The sequence below is a fragment of the Aptenodytes patagonicus genome, chromosome 26 (assembly GCF_965638725.1).
Source record: "Aptenodytes patagonicus chromosome 26, bAptPat1.pri.cur, whole genome shotgun sequence".
NCBI classification, from domain to species: domain Eukaryota; kingdom Metazoa; phylum Chordata; class Aves; order Sphenisciformes; family Spheniscidae; genus Aptenodytes; species Aptenodytes patagonicus.
This window is the reverse complement of record NC_134974.1, coordinates 1,057,366-1,074,011: the sequence shown is the minus strand read 5'-3', so window position 1 is coordinate 1,074,011 and position 16,646 is coordinate 1,057,366. Positions and strand designations below refer to the sequence as shown.

General features: G+C 55.4%; 1 protein-coding gene across 1 annotated transcript in view; it reads right to left on the bottom strand.

Annotated features, from left to right (window-relative positions):
• Positions 1 to 109: 109 nt before the first annotated feature.
• The window catches only part of MEF2D (myocyte enhancer factor 2D), a gene marked incomplete at its 3' end in the record, with an annotated part of 45,911 nt that continues 29,374 nt past the window's right edge, over positions 110 to 16,646 (bottom strand). The window contains 3 exon segments of the mRNA XM_076360102.1: positions 110 to 247; positions 7,678 to 7,881; positions 13,486 to 13,793. Coding sequence (XP_076216217.1) covers positions 110 to 247; positions 7,678 to 7,881; positions 13,486 to 13,539 — 396 coding nt within the window.

The window sequence follows — 16,646 nt, the reverse complement described above, 5'->3', positions numbered from 1 at the left end:
GGTGTCGGGGAGGGATCAGGGACGAGGTTGGAGGGAAATCGAACAGAAGAAAAACAAAACAAAAAAGAACATATAATGAAGGTTTTCCGGCCAAGGGGCAGGTACTTACACCGTATCGCTTGAACAGGATATCCAGATCCTCGCTGCCTTTACGGTATTTATCCTCCATCAAGGGGCTCTGGTCTATCGAGTCATCGCCGTCGGGCTCCGGGCTGTCACAGCCGTTAAAACCTTTCTTTCTTAACGTCTGAAAACACAATCGGGACAGTTTGAGATCTGGGAGTGGGAATGGGGAACACAGGCAGCTGCCTGAGATGGGCAGGTCCCCCCCCTCCCCGCCCCGAAACATCCCCCGGACCATAAAGACGAGGACTCGCCCTTGCACAAATTAACACGGTCCGCCCAAGATGTCGTTGACCTCAGTGGGGTTAAAGAGTCAGGATCCGGCCCTCGGCTTTCAATGCTGGGGTGTCTCTAATTAAAGAATTACAACGTGGGGATGGACGAGAGAAACTTCTTTGCTTTCAAAGGATCTGTTTACGCCGGAGCCGAATTTGGCCCCGTACCAGCTCAGACGCATTTGTCACCTACAATTACTACAACGACAAGGAGGAGAAATAAACCTTAACGATATACGCTCTCCTGCTAAAAATAGGGAAAAACCTTCTTACAAATAGGAAAATAAACCCCAAAATGATAAGCAAAAAAGCGGCTTGCCCCTGGCAAAAACGGGAGGGTGGCATTTACCAAACGCAACGCTTGCACCACAGCAAGAGCACCGCACGAGAGGGCACGCGGCACGGCGACAGCCCGCGGGCGCTGGAGATGGTGAGCCCTGTTGGGGGGTGACACAGAGGGGTGACGGTGACAACACCCAGGCAGCAAACCCCGCGCCAAGACCAGGCCGCACGAGCAGCAAAGGTCCCGGGCGCTGCTGCAGAGAGTTAACGATGCGACATCTCCTCCTTCGTTAACAGGAGCCCGGTAATCACGTGGTCGGGCTAGGCACAGGGGTATAGCGAGAACCCCAAAAGTTCCTCTTTCACGCTCAGTAGCCAATTTGCAGATTGCATTACACATGCACATTTAATCATTCTATTTTCAAAATACCAAAGGCAATTAGGCGTTATTATGGAACCATCACTTGCCAATTTTTTTTTTTTCTTTTTTAAGAAGTCAAAGCTACAGAATTTCCTGGAAGTCTTGATCTCTTTTCATGCCAAATTCAGCGGGGGGGGGGGGGGGAAGAGCCTTGACAATTCTCCTCTGTCTTCCTAAACAGTAATAAACATCCCGATTTTGAGGCCAAAACGTATCCTGGAGTGGCTCTTCATCTACCTGCGAGCTTGGGAAAACACCGGATAAAAACCAGCGACGTCTCCAGAAGGGCTGGAAACGCCGCGGGCAGGTTTTGCTCGGCATCGGTACGTCACCCTGCGCCGCCCGGCTCTGCCTCTTCCTGCAGGTCTTGCTTGGCGGACGCTTGCACCGGGTGGCAACAGTCGAGCAACAGGCACCAAACCCATCCCCCAGCCTGCTTTCCATCCAGCTGAAGCTTTTCACAATATTTTCAATTAAAATTATTCCTTCACGGTCATCATTTTGACACCGGTTACTCAGATTTAATCTGCGGCGGGGAAAAGTCCTCATCGACATCCAGCTCCGCCAGCAAAGGATCGGGCTCACTCTTGACGCCGGTGGCATCTGAAGCCCTGTTTGGCGTTACCAATAATTCCTGCCACCTAATAATTATTACCTAATTACCTAATAATACTTGCTGGTACCCCTAATTCTTGTCACTTATTGTCTCTTTACAGGGAAGGGTAGTGGGAATCTGAGTCATTGGCATGAACGGGAGGTTCCCAGGGCTTTTTCTGCAGGTTCCCGTGGATTTTTCCCTATTATTTTTCTATTTTTGTACGTGTCCTTGTTTGTTTTTAGAATGGGCCAAGAAAAGGAACGGGTGCTGCCGGTGGGGAAGGAATGGCTTTGCTTTTTTTTTTTTTGGAAACTGCTTTTTGCAGATTTTTTTCCCCCGCTACCTTTTGTTTCGCCGATGGAGCCGTAAGACGGAAAGTTGAGCCCTTCTTTGAAAGAAAAAAAAAAAAAAAAAGAAGTTTTTTCCTCCTTCTCTTTCTCTTTCAGAGGCAAAAATGGAAGAAGTTGTTCCATGAGCAGTGGAAGGGATGAAGCCGGGTTTCCTTCAGGCGCGTGCGAAGGGTGCCGGCTGTGGAGACTCTCCCGGTGTCTAATAGGGGGCTGTGCTCACCTCGCAGCAGTTCTCTTTGCAGGGGCAGTAACTGGATCTCTTGCCTCTGCCCTCCCATCCCTGGTTGGGAAACGTGAAGGTAATCCCTCGCATCCCTGGAAGCTCTTCTCCTCTGCCAAAGGCTGCCAGCGGGTTCAGGAGTCGGGGGGTCAGACGAGCAACCTCCATCCCCCGGGACGCTCGAAGAAGGGAATCTCACAACTGAATTTTCAAGAGGTTTCAGCTGAGCAACAACATCCTTCTCCCTTCTAAAATCTGCAGCAATGAAGCGGCCCGGGAGGTTTTAAGCAGCTTCCAGCTCCCCCGGCTCTGCCCCGTATTTACCACCCGAACAAAGTGCAGGGAAGAGCAACGGGCAGACGCTGCCGACCATGGCATTTTACCGTTTCTAAGTCCGCATGAAATCGTCCCGGGGGTTCTTCCCACAATGACTCTCTCGAGGAAAGCGGAACAACGGGGTGAACGCAGCTCTGTTCACCCAGACCCAGAAAAGCCCCTCCAAGCAGCTCATAGCATCGCCCCCTCTCTGCATTTCCCAAGGTCTTTCTCCTCTGTGGGTCTAATATATTTGGTGCCTAATACAGCTTCAACTTAGACAGTAGCTGTTGCCGTTGCCTCTTCCCTCTCCCCGGCCGCTAACTTCATAAAATTAGTCGTAATTTGTCTTGGAGACCCACACCTCCCTGCCCAGTTCGGTTCGCAGCATCCCGAGCTGTGAGGGGTGGCCGCGGTGCCAGCGTCCCCGCTCCCGTAGGAAACTCGCCAGCAGTCCCAGGAAGGATCGAGCCGGTTGTGCTTGGGGGGGGGGAAAAAACCCCTCCCGCCACAGCGCGGGGCTGCTGGGGCAGGGAGGGGAAGAAGGGGACGGGGACGGGCTCCAGAGCTGGCACAGCAGGGGAAGGGGACGATGTGCAGCATGGCGGGAGGGGAAGCACCGGTGGCGGTGGGTGACTGGGGCCCGAGTCGCAGCGGGACACGAGCCAAAGCAGCACGGCTCGCGGCAATCTGCTGCTCAAAAAGAGGTTTGGGGCAACAAAATGCCATTTCCAGCCATATGAGCATCAGCTGCTGGTTTTTTCTTTTTTTTTTTTGACAAAAAAACGTATCCCACATTTTGTGCTTTTTTACAAGATGATGTAAAAGGGAAACAATCCTGCTGGGGTGAGAATCAAACCCAAAGATTCCCGTTTTCAGGATCTCTGCAAGGTCTTTTAGAAAAGAGCTTTCCTTCTTGTTCCTCCTCATTCCCTTTTCCAGGGGAAAAACAGAAGACGCAAAGAGGCATGAAACTTTTTTGTCATGGGGTTGCATCTAGTGGAACGTGACTATTTTTCATATAAAGTAGATTTAAATTCAATTCCTTCACAGCAGAAAATTTTCAAAGGAGAAAACCAGGGTGAGGACTTCACGTGGCAAACCCCCCCCCCCCCCAAAACACTCATCATCGTTCCGTCTCCCTGCCGACCCCAGGTCCCCCCACTCTATTGGGAGTCCCTCCATGGCAGGACCCGCTGCAGGTCCCGCTCTTCCAGGCAATGTTCCCACTCCCATGATCCCAGCTCATACGGGAGCAGATTTCCAACCCAAAGAGGGTGAGAGAGCAGCAGGAAACGCAGAACATGTGAGAGGAAACGATGCTCGACCAGGATGTGGTCGACTTCCCTTAGAGGAGGGAAACTCAACCGCCCCAGGCTTTGGGGAAGTCTGGATGAGGATGAGGATGAGGATGAGGATGAAGTGTCCAGAGAAGGGCAACGAGGCTGGTGAGGGGTCTGGAGAACAACTCTGATGAGGAGCGGCTGAGGGAACTGGGGTTGTTTAGCCTGGAGAAAAGGAGGCTGAGGGGAGACCTCATCGCTCTCTACAACCACCTGAAAGGAGGTTGTAGCGAGGTGGGGTCGGTCTCTTCTCCCAAGGAACAAGCGATGGGACGAGAGGAAACGGCCTCAAGTTGTGCCAGGGGAGGTTTAGATTGGACGTGAGGAAAAATGTCTTTCCTGAAAGAGTGGTGAAACATTGGACCAGGCTGCCCAGGGAAGTGGTTGAGTCCCCATCCCTGGAGGTATTTAAAAGACGAGTAGATGCGGCACTTAGGGACATGGTTTAGTGGGCATGGGGGTGTTGGGTTGACGGTTGGACTCGATGATCTTAGAGGTCTTTTCCAACCTCAATGATTCTATGATTCGATTCTATGATTCTATGAAGACGCAGCACCAGCAGCTGCCTCTGCACTTTGCTGCCTCCCCAGCATCCTGCAAAATGCTTGATTTTACACACCCTGGGGAACGACAACCCCAGGAAGGAGAATTAGGGAAAAATCAGCCCCCCGCGGGACATTCAGCCAAGGAAAGGAAAGAAATTGCTGTGTGACTTTAACTGGCTCTGGAGCATCCCCGTGCCCGGCTAGCTCTGCTCTCGTCCAAGTCCCTTATCAGAAACTGGCACGTCAGCCGGGCTGCGAGAAAACGAGAAGCGACAGCGAGGAGCAAAGCCGGCGTGATCCCAGCTCGGGCGCGCACGTGGCACCCAGCGTGCCTGTCTGGGGGCCTCAGCTGTCCCCCGCCTGATTAAGGAAACCCCCCTCTCTGCATTAAGAGAGATTTTCTCAGACTTAAAAGCTTGCAATGGCCAGGACTTTGCCAGGCGCGGAGAGAGCTGCAGGGGTTGTGTGGTTGAATCCCCCTCCCGACAGCCGCTGCTGATCCCCAGCACGGCTGAAAGACGGAGGTGCCCCCACAGGGGATGGTCCCCAAAAGGCAGCCGGGGTGTTGAACCCCTCTTGAACCGGGGCCGGGTACGCTCATCCCGGAGCAGCTCTGCCTCTCGCTAAATATCCAGGGGGAATAAACCCCTCAAGGGCATCCCTGTGCAGCATGTGATGGGGTGCCCCCAGTGCCCCCCTGCAGACTGCACCTCCCCAGGACCAAAAACCAAAAGGGGATCTCATGTTTACTGTGGTTTTAAAACATAATTTGAACAGAACAACTTGTACCGCCAGAGTTGGTACCAGTGCCTTTGGCCTCAGGAGCCCCCCAGCCCAACTGGGAGAGGAGACCCCGGCTCGGCCAAGCCTCCGGAGCCACCGCTCGCTCCCCCTACACCAGGAAAATGAAATCAAGAGGCTTCTGTCTCGATTCACCCACGTCCCAGTTGCTCCTCATCCTTCCTGAGATGCTGCCAGAGCCATTCAGGGTTGCATCCCTCTGGTAGAAAGGGGCCACAGGCATTACAGGGAAGGCAGATGCATGCAGCGGCCCCTTAAAATCCACCCGCAATCATATTTGGTAGCAAATTCACAGCCTGTGCCTTCACAGCTCTATAAATGCTTGATGCTGGGGAAGCTTCAAGGATGCGAAGATACTCTTGGAGGAGTCAAGTTCAACTGGGAGCCACCAAGAAACATGAGATAAACTGGGTCTGTGCGCGGTGGGGACAAAGCCGGGCCGGTGGGACCTGACCTGGGCGAGGGAAGATGGCTAGGGGGAGATGGAAATCAGTACCAGGAGCAGGAACGGTCTCCCGGGGGGGGGCGGATTTGGGACAGAAACCAGTAAAAACCTTAAAGCAGCCCTAACCCTGCTCCAAGAGGAGATGAGGATGGGGAGGGATGCTCAAGCAGCCTCAAAACCTGCCTGCACCCCAGTGGGTTTCGCTCCAAGGCAGCTCTGCCAGCAAGACATGCCGAACCCGGTGCGTTTGGGCTCTTTTTCTTGCCATCCACCAATATCCTTCCGCTCCCGAAGTTCCTCTCCTCGGCTTTGGATGCAGATCCAGCTTTTCATGTGGTGCAAACACAGTATTTCTTTGGGTGCCAAGGACTGTGTGTAACTTGTCGGCTTGGGAGTGTTTGCATCTTGGACCATAAGGGAACAGAGAACGCTGCCCAAAATGTTTACGGTATTTTTAGGCCAAGACAAATCTGTTCGACGCTGCGAGCGCCGCAGTCTGAGCATCCTGGAGAGGCTGGGTGAGGCTGCGCTGACTAGCACGGCGGGGAACAGCGCCTGCAAAACCCCGGGATTTTCACAGTGGACAGGCACTACCTTGCTCAAACGGGCCAAAAAGGACATTTTTGAACCATTTCTAAGGCCCGTATGCAACCGTGCGCTGGCAGAACAGTCTCCAAACCCCAGCGAGGGCAGGCAGGTGCTGCCAGTTGCTTGGCCGCGGCTCAACCCACTGCTGCTGCGGCGGCACGTCAGCGGGAACTGGGTGGACAGGTTGGGTTTTTTTTTCCTTCTCCTTCATGGAATCAAAGCCCGAGAACGCTGCCCAAGACGCACCAACGGGATTCAAAGGCAGAAGCAGCACGGCCCGAGCGGCAGGAGAAGCCGATTCCTCCAGCAGCGCCTTGAAGCGGCGAAGCTTCGTGCCGCGCAAGGTCCGAGTGGAGCAGCTGCCTCCGATCCGCCCAGGGCCCTCCGCAGGGCCGTGCCGCTCCGCTCAATCGCTAACAGCTCCACGGGCGTTTAATTTATGCCCGCCTGTAATGTCAATTAATTACCCAGCCAAGCCTTTCGTTTGCCTGCATTTGCCCAGGTGTAAAGGCAGCTGCCCACATGCTGAAAAGCGACAACCAAGCGGCTCCCACGTTCACGGGTGCTGCCGGGGGAGAGGATGCGATCGATGGCCAAGACGCCGCCGGCCTCCTTCTGCGAGCCAAATGCCCCGTGCTTGAGCCCGGCGATGCTCTGCCAGCGCCAGGGACGAGGACAAAGCGGTGGGGAGGGCCAGCGCGGGGTCACCGACAACAAATGGTGGCCGGGCATCTCCTGCGATGCTGGCAGGCTGGAGGAGGAGCGCGGCCTTGGCGTCAGCGAGGTTTGGACATGGTGCCCTTGGCAGTGCTGGGGTTGGTCAGGTTGGACTCGCCATCCTTGGAGACCCACAAAACGCAGCCGGACAAGCCTTGAGCAACCCCACCTACCCGTGAGGCTGGCCGTGGGGTTGGACCAGAGGCACCCAAAGGTTCCTCCCAACCTGAATTACTCTGTGATTCAGCCGCTGGTGCCCTCCTACAACCCCACCATGCGTGACTGAAATAATAGACGGGGGCAATGCCACCAGCTGCACCAAGGCAGCCCAGTGCAGCAGCCCCGGGAGATGCCTCCAAAACCATCCCGTGGTTTGCCTGGACCACGGGAAAGTCCCACAAAGAAAACCTGCACCTCAATTTTACGGCAGTAGGTCAACACATAACTCGAGACAGCTTCAAACTCTACCACCCAGAACTGAGTATTTTTGTAAGGCTGGACCAAGAAGACGTAAAATCAGGCCAGCACCAAGTGTCGGAGATCTGCTCGCTCCCATCCCCACCCCGCACCGACCGCCTGCATCCGGCTGCGGTGCCAGACCCGGCCCTGGCTCCACCACAACAGCAAAGCTGGGGAGAGGACGGGCGGCCTCACCTCGATGATGTCCGCATTGGTCCGGCTCTCGTGGGGCTCATTGTACTCGGTGTACTTGAGCAGCACCTTGTCCATGTCGGTGCTGGCATACTGGAACAGCTTGTTGGAGTGGTTGAAGATGATCAGGGCGATCTCGCAGTCGCACAGGACACTCAGCTCGTAGGCTTTCTTCATCAAGCCAAACTTGCGCTTGGTGAAGGTCACCTGAAAGCAAGGAGAGCCACGGTCAGAAGCCGTGCCCACGCTGCCATGGACCTGACACCTCCCGGAAAAAACTGGGAAGAGCAAAAGGAAGGAGAGGGCAGAGGGCATCTTCTGTCCTCAGTTTCCCCCAGCTGGACAACCACCCCAAGCTCTCACCTCCCTCTTCCAACCAGTTCATATCGCTCCCTATTTTGGGATCCTCCAAAGGCAGACGCTTCACAAGCACAAAGATGATTATCAGCGTTGGAAATCACATATTGCCAAATCAAGAGAAAATAAATTTCAGCAAAATCCCCAGCAGAGCTACCATCTGTCTGGGGGCTGCGGGTTGTTGGGTTTTTTTTTAAAGTTGAATATTCAAGCAGTGGAGATCTCGTCCTCGCTTGCTGCAGTAGCGCTGCGAGCACCCGACACTGGGAGCCGCAGAGCCGGGGGGCTCGGCCGCCCCAAAGCAGCCCAGGGTGCTGCTCCACACCACTCGCCCACCCCACCCCATCCCTGACCTGCTCTCCTGCTTCCCAGCACCCACTTCTCTTGGGAGGCTGCGCTTCCCCAAAGGCACCCCGAGCCCCCTGCACCGGGTGCCCGGCCAGCTGCTGCCTCCCTCTTGCTGTCCCCATAACCTTGTTGGGGCATTTTTCCACATCGCCTGCCCACCCGGGATCACCGCGCTCGTGACTGCTTCCCCTGTCCTCCCAACCTGCCCTGCCTTGAAATGAGCTGGCATTAGAGCTGTCAGCTAACGAGGCATCTTTTGCAGGACTGATCCTTGCGAGTTGGCTGGGGGAAGGGGCCAGAGCCGGGCGCGGGCTCCAAAACCTGCTCCAGACGCCAGGCAGACATTGGGCTGCATTTCCCAGCCCACGCTCAGCTCTCGCTGTGACACTCCTAACAGGACCCAGCTGGTGGGGAGGGAGCTGGTTTGGGGCTCTCCATCCCGGCTGCAGCGCAGACAGCCGCTGAAGGTCCCTCACCCCCCCGCAACGAACGGCACGCTGCCAGGGAAAGGCGCGATGCTTGGCCAATGACCCCTTAGCCAATAAAAAAAGAAAAGGAAAATTAAAGGCAGGGAGGTCACTGCTTTGTTTTAAGCATCGCTCTCGGGGGTGAAGCAGCAGCTCGGGGAAGGGCTGGAGATGAGCCGAGATGCCCTTGGGTGCCGAGAGCTGCTCCCTCGCCGTGTGCGTGCACGAGAGAGCTCAACCCCACTTAGGGCCTCCGCCACGGCATCAATTTTGCAGCTGAACAGCTTTAATTTGCAGTGTTGAGGGAGGAGAGTGAATGAGGTTGTTGCCTTCGCTCAACTCAAGTTAGTGGCGTTACAGTTGCGGTCCTAAGAGCTTAACCTGGAGCTTCCCCGTCCGCACCGGCGGTGATGAGCATTGACGCCGCGATGCCACTGGCAGCACCCAGCACACACCCACCGGGATCCTGCACCCAGCACCGAGCACCCCTCGAGATGGAGCCACATCCCTCTGTGCAGTGGGAGGGCAGAGCAGGGGCAGCCCTGGGCGCGCACGGTGCGGGAAGCTGCCCGCCCCTCCCCGCCATCTCCCAGAGATGATTAAGCAGTAACAAGATTCAGCTCTAATCGCCTCATCCCCAGGAAAGTGCAGGGTTGGCACCCCGCGCCGCTGCTCCCCGCCACGTGCGCCTGCTCACACTGCGGTCGGGCTGCAAGCGCCAGCGCTCACGTTGCCAGTGTCCGCCCCAGCTCCGGTGCACTGTGACGCAAATTAAATTACTTGAGGGCCAGCGCCGGTGTCATCGGCAATTCCCCCTCCCCGGTGGCATCCCGGACCTCTTGGCCACCCAAAATCATTGCTGCCAGGCGCTGGCCCTGGCTGCTCCCAGGACCGAGACCGAGCCAGCAGCGCCACACACTTCAGGTGGGACCCAGCTGTGGTTTTGCTCCTGCAGGACAGGCACTAAAACCAACCCGGGGCTCCCTGGCACTGTGCCGCCAGCGCTTCTGGTCTCACGTCTCCACTAGAGACCGGCTGCTCTGCCGCAGCTCCAGCAGCAGCCGCAGCCCAGTACGGCGTGCCTCGCTGCCCCTCACGGAGACAGCCCCGCTGCTCTGACTCACGCTCGAAGCAGCCCGAGGAGCCCTTGAGAGGAAAACACACAGTGCCTTCGCCAAGACAGAGGGAACAGCCGAGGGCGGTTGTTTCTGCAGCTGTCGGTGCCGGGGACACCTCGCCAAAAAACCACCTTGCTGGGCGCCACGAGCCCGCTCGGCCACCGAGATCGGAGGCAAGGGGGTGAGGCCAAGGCGCGCGAGCAAGAGGGCAGCTCTTGGCCATGAAGACTAGAAACAAGCGTGGTTTGGGTATTGCTCTTGAGCAATGAAGGAGAGCATGGGGTTACCTGCCCCAAATCAACCAACAACCTGAACGGAGCCAAGCAGAACCCAAAGCACCAAATCATCCCTCTACGGACGAGGGGATATTCCCTCTGGAGACAGGGCCAGGGCCGAGGAGCATCCCTCTGTCTTGGCAACCCCTGCTTCTTGCAAAGAAAAGCAAAGATTGCCATTTAGCCAGCCCCGTCGCACAAAAGCATCAGCTAACGCTGCCCTGCTCATCTACCCGTGACCCAGGACAGAAACCCCAAACCTTCCCCTACTGCCGTTGCACGAGCCTCATCTAGAAGAATTAACCTTGTAAGTCTAAGAGGGTAATCAAATCTCATGCTTCAGGGCATAAGCCGATCACCAAAGGGGTCAGGAAGGAATTACTGCCCCACACTAGCAGGGGATTTTTGCCGTTCGCCTGATGCAGACCATATTGGCCGTTGCCAGAGTCAGCAGGCTGGCCCTGAAGGACTGATGGTCTGATCTGTTATGGCAAATCCTCTCCAGTAATTCCTCTAATGACATTAGCGACTCTTACTTGCTCTCCTCCCCTGGTTTTGGCTTCTGCTGTAATTCTGGTCTCCTCCACGCGGGCTCGTGGTCCATGCACCCCTGGGAAGCAAGACCCAGGGAGCGAGCAGGGTCGGACTCGCTGATGCTGTAGGTTGGGTGCGAGATGCATGGACAGAGCTTCACCTCGCAGCGAAGGCTTTGGAGAGCCCCTGTTCAACCTTAGCTCTTCCTGAGGTTCACACTGCCTCGGCGGCCCCGAACCACCACTACTGATGAACTCCACTTGCAGAGTGAGTGGAAACACAGGCGTCAGGAGGGGCTCTGCCTCCACCTCCTTGCACAGCCACCGGTGAATCCCTCCTTCTCCAGCGCATCCACGCACTATTCCCATTCGCCATCCCTCTCTCTCCCGACACGCGCAGGGGCCGCGGGGGCCATCCGGCGCACGCCGAGGACAGTGCATGCTTGCCCGCCGCGGCTGGAGCTACATTTCCAGCAGCAGCGCCGCGGCATGAAACCCCATGCATAATTCAGCAGCGCCCGGCTGCTCAGCTCCCGGGGTGCGACACGAGAGAGCCGAGCCGTGCCCCCCGCACCAAGCCTTGGGGGGGCTGCCATGGAGACAGGGATGGGCTGAGGATGCTCCCAGACCCTGGGTTTAAGCCAGCTTAGCCGACAGCCCGCAGCCACGGCGGCCGCGCGTGCACGAACACTGCTCATCTCTGATGTGCAACAGCAGCAGGAGAGGAAGGGAAGGGGAATGAGATGAAGCAAGACGGGACATTTCTGAGCCCAGAGACCGGATCCTGGCATTGCACACGCATAGTGCAAAGCAGGAGGGTTACCACCCCCTTTACAGAGGTGATAGATGCCCCAGTCCCATGCAGCTCCCACTGCAGTGGATGGAGCAGATCAGCAACCCACTGCCTGGAGCAGCCGTTCGTCACGAAATGTCCTCTCTTCTCGGTGTGTCCTTGTTTCCCAAAGAAAGGGAGCAGTGAAAATAATTGATTGCAAAGCCTGCGCTGATGACCAATTAAACAGCTGCTGCTTCGCTGACACCCGGCTTAAACAGGGCTGGGTTTTCGGAAAAGCAAAGCGATAGGTGCTGCGCTCACGTGGGGAGCGACGCTCCCACGCTGGGGTTTGGAAGAACCGGCCCGGCCGGGGACGCAGCTGCTGTCAAAGGAAAAACCAACGTCCCCCAGACCCGGGAGCTGAGCTTTGGGGACAACACCTGACATCGGAGACGTGGTAAAGTCACGGCACCCGGCTGTGCTAAGCAACTCCCGCTGCTAAATCCCACCTGGGCTTGGCTTGGCCGGGGAGACCTTGGCAAGGGTCTGCATCTCCAGCCCTCCTTGGCCAAGCCCTGCGACAAGGAGCAGCTCGATGCCCCCCCAAAAACGCCTCCCACCGCCTCGGCTTCTGCCTTTGGCAGAGAAACGCCTCTTTCCTTTCCTGAAGGCTTATACATCAGGGCTAGGCTGTGCCATCAACCTCCAGCATTACCAAATATTTTCCGTTCGTTTGAACTTCTAATGGGGCTCCAATAGCTGCAAATCCCTCTCTCCCCCATGCAACGTTCAGCAGCGCTGCCCCGTAAAATACAGTCCAGCTTCTTTAACAACCCCTAACGCCCCATGTCCTGCTAATTATGGAAATAAGCAGCGCCATGAGCAACTGGGACATTATCAAAAAACATTTCACGCCCATCCCATCCCCCCAGCCACCAAATAAAACTGTTAATGAAGAAAACCTGCAATTTTCTATTGTTTTGCTGCGGAGCAATAAACCAGTTCATCCAATTCTGTTATTTGCCACTTTTTAAGCATTAGGAATATATACACATACTTTTTTTCTTCTTTTTCTGGAATAAAAGCAGTAGAAAAGAAGCGTGGCAGGCCACGCTGGGGCATCTGCAGCGGTGGCTGGACTAAAGGCAGACGCTTGGATCTGCTGAGCTGAACTCAAGGACCGCGGGAAGCCACAGAGCAAAGGGACCTGCCTGAAAATCTTGTGGTTACGGGGAAATACATCGATGGAGTCATCACAGAGCAAACCTGGTCTGGCAAAGCGCTGCCGCTCAGCTGGTCTGACTCAAGGAACACGTAAATTAGGGAAAAACCTGTTTTGGGGTTGTTTTTTTTTTTCCTGCGAGATACACGCATGTATTTCTACACACATGCACATGCGTGCGTGTCTAGGGCTTGGCTTCAACAGAGCACAAGGAAAAAAACCCTGGACCCATATAAGTTTTCAATTGAGGGGGAAAAAAAAAAAAAAAAAGAATAATTTGGGTTGTTTGCGTTCAGAAAAATGGATACTTGTTGTGGCTGTTTTTTATTGGAAAAACCTCACGGAAAATGTCAACTGAAATATATTTTCTGCAAGACAAAAAAAAAAAGGAACTAACTGGAGAAGATACTTTCTTCTGGAAAAGCGCTTAGATGGAAACGGCGCGAGGAGCTCCAAGGCGAGGAGCAATGCCTGGGTGGGGGCCACGGCTCCCCGCCACGGCAAAATGGGGCCGTTTGCCTGGTTCTGGGTATCCGCCTGAATCCGGCCCCGGTGCCGAGTTTCACCCATCTGCTTATTTTATGGCTTGGGAGAGAAAAGCACCAGTTGGCCCAAAACGGGATGGAAATGGGTCGTTTTGAAGCAGAACCCTTAAAATACCCGACGGGAGGACAGCGGGCGAGGAGGGAGTGGAGAGCTGAAGGGAAAGCACCGACCTGCCGATTGCGCTCGTCCGTGATCCGTTGGATCTGGATCTTTTTTCTCCCCATCTTCTCCGGAAATCCTCACCGCACCCGGGACGACTTCGGTTCAGGGGAGAGGAAAAGTAACGCCGTTTTAAAACGCTTTCATTAAAGAGCGTGGGGGGCTTTTTTCCGGATGAAAAACAAACGAAAAAAAGCCAAAACAAAAGCAAAAAAAAAAAAAAAAAAAGAGAGTTTTGCGTCGCTCCTTGCTCAGTTCATGGTATCCTCCTGCACGGCCGGATCCAGCGGGGCTGAGCCGTCAGCGGCTGCTCAGAAACCTGTGCAAGGAGAGAGACAGGAGTGAGACCGTCTGTCCCCAAACCCCATCCAGGATCCAGCACCCTCCCGGCATCCTCCCCACCGCCGGCATGGTTCCTGCCCCCCAAGCCCAGGGGAGGTCTCTGCTCCATCCTCCCGCTCAGCTCTGGGGCCAGGAGGGTTGCAGAGGGATTTATCCAACCTGGTCTCGAAAAACCCTAAGGATGGAGCCCAAAAACGCCCGCGCCGCAGGACACGTGTGGGCCGGGCACGGCGATGCTCGTCGAGGAGGAGGAGACGGCAGCAACGAGCCCGTGAATCATTATTCCTCCGTGACACTCCAGACTTTTTTTTTTTTCTCTTAATAAAGTCATAAGCAGTCGAGTGGCTGGTGATTAGCTTGGGCAATTTAAATCCGTCTCCAATTTCTGCATTAATCTTCAATTTGGAATTTTAAAATGTCTTTATTTGATTACTTAAAAAAACCCTATAATCAGGCACAGAAACCTAATTCTTATGGGCGAGGGGAAGAAGGACTCTGAAGGAAGCCGAGGCAGCCTGGGGTTCGACTGGGCTCAACAACAGCCAGATGCCGGTTGTTTCCATCGATCTGAGGGGGGTGCAGATCAACTTGGGGGGTATCTTTTGTTCTACACTTCTCTCCCCAAAGGGGCGAGTGCTGCAGGTCCCGGGGGACCCGCACGGCTCCTTTCTCAGCCTCGCTCCGTGACCCTGCACCGGATAACGGGGCAGAGGCTCAGCCTCCTCCGGGCACCCACATCCCCCGATGCTGGAGGCTGTATCTGGATGTACCGGGGCACCTACCGACGCAGTCCCCCCAGCCCCATTTCACCCCATTTTTTTCAGCGTGCACTGCATTGCAGCGAGGGGAATAAAGGGGGAAACCCAGCCAGTTCATTTTTCCGCAGGTATGTTTTTCTCCTGGTTCTCTCTCCGAGTGGCCGGATAAAAGCAGCGATAACGTTGCATTTAAGGCGAGGGTGCCCCGTGCCAAGACCCGGGCAGAGGGAAAAGCCAGTCCCAAAATAGCTTCCTATCTGCCTCGACTTGGCAGCCCCCAGCCCTCGGTCTTGTTACAAAAAGCATGGAAAAATAAGCTTTTTCTCCCCCCCCCCATCATCCCAAATTCACCCGCAGCATCCGCAGCCAGCCCCGACCCAGCTCCTCCTGCTCCTCTCCCACCCCAGAGCATGGAGTCCCCCCCCGGACCGTGCTGAAGCCCCCCAGCGACCTTGGTCCCGTCCTTCGCCTCTCATCAGACCACACTCCAACAACAAACAAGCCTTGACAGTCTCACTCCCACACTTGTTTTTTGGGGTTCATTGAGTCGTGTGAGTCACTTAATCTTTTTCTCTGCTTTTTTTGGGGGGTAAAATTATTCATTGCGCATTGTGCTCTGTGGTTTCAGCGCTGGTTCGAGCAGCCGAGAGGGGAATGGGGAGACTTTTCCTCCCCCTGACATCCACAATTTGCTCTCCAGGGAAATCAAGCAATGGAGAACCCAGGAAAGGCTGCTGGCAGGAGACTAGAGAGACAACAGGCAGCAAAAATCCCTTTTTTTCCTCATAAATCCCACCACGAAGACTCTTGGCAAGGACAAACCATACAGGGATGGCATTTGCTGCTCGAATCATTATTTCTCAAAATTGGTGCGTTTCCCCTCCCAGCAGAAAACGGGAGGGACCATCCGGCTGCAAGCAGCACCGGCACCGTGGGGGACGCCGAGCCGGTGCCGCGGGGATGCCCTTTTGGCTACCGCTCCCCATCCCTCTGCAGGCAGCCCCGAAAAGGCCGGTCCCAGAGCATCGCCACTCGGGCTGGCACCGGTGAGCAGGGGATGCAGACACTGGGCTGCCACGAGAGCATCCCTCAAAGGCCGGTGATAAGGGAGGAGGCGAAAGGAAAATGAGGATTTTTGTTTCATCCGCCCGGGGTGTCCACTCGGCGTTTCCACCACTGCGAGCCCACGCGGGAGAGAGTCCACAGCCCCGAGGCCGGGGGCCAAGGCGAGGATTTTGCACGTGTGGAGAAAATTTGATGGAGGAGGAACTTTCCGCCGAGTCTGCTTTGCAGCTTTTCCCCTCGGAGTTGCCATTTCTTTGAACTGACCGAAAAATATTCACCTTCACCTTCTGCAAAACCGCCAGCAGCAGCATGAAGAAGCAACAGCTCTGCATCCGGACCCAGGGCGAGATGCTAATACTTTCCTTGTGCTGCAGCTCTTGGACAGAGAAAACCTCTGAAAAGACAGCGGATTTACTGTCCAAACCAGAGAGGAACTCTCCAGAAGCAACAATAAACACTGGAGAACAACAGGCAGTAAATTTAAACCGAGTGAAAGGAAACATATTTTAACACAATTCGGTTATGGGACTTCTTCACAGGATGCTGTCGTGGCCAAAAGCTCCACGGCATTCGAAAAAGAGATAGGATGTTTGTAGGGACGAGAAGAAAACCCCGGCGCTGCTCATCCCTGCCCCGAGCTTCGCACAAGCTGGTGCTTCTTGCATGGGAGCGGCGGCATTCAAACCACATTCCCCTCCCTGCGCCACAAATAAAACCCAGGTGTTTTGATACAAATCACCTTTTTCAACCACCAGACCACGTTCCTCCTGCCGCTCTCAAATCCCGACTCCTGGGTCCTCGGCCCCCCAGCTGGACGGGGACCATCATCCCAGCCTCAGGGTTTGCTCATGCCGCCTGATAAAGTCCCCCGCAGGAAAAAGGCGACTATAACAACACTTTTTTTGCTTGTCATCATAGGGAGAAAAGGAGCTGGCCGTGTGATGCTCTTGATCCCTCTCCCCAGCACGGGAAGGAAAACACCCCACGGCGAGTGCGGTCCTTGGATG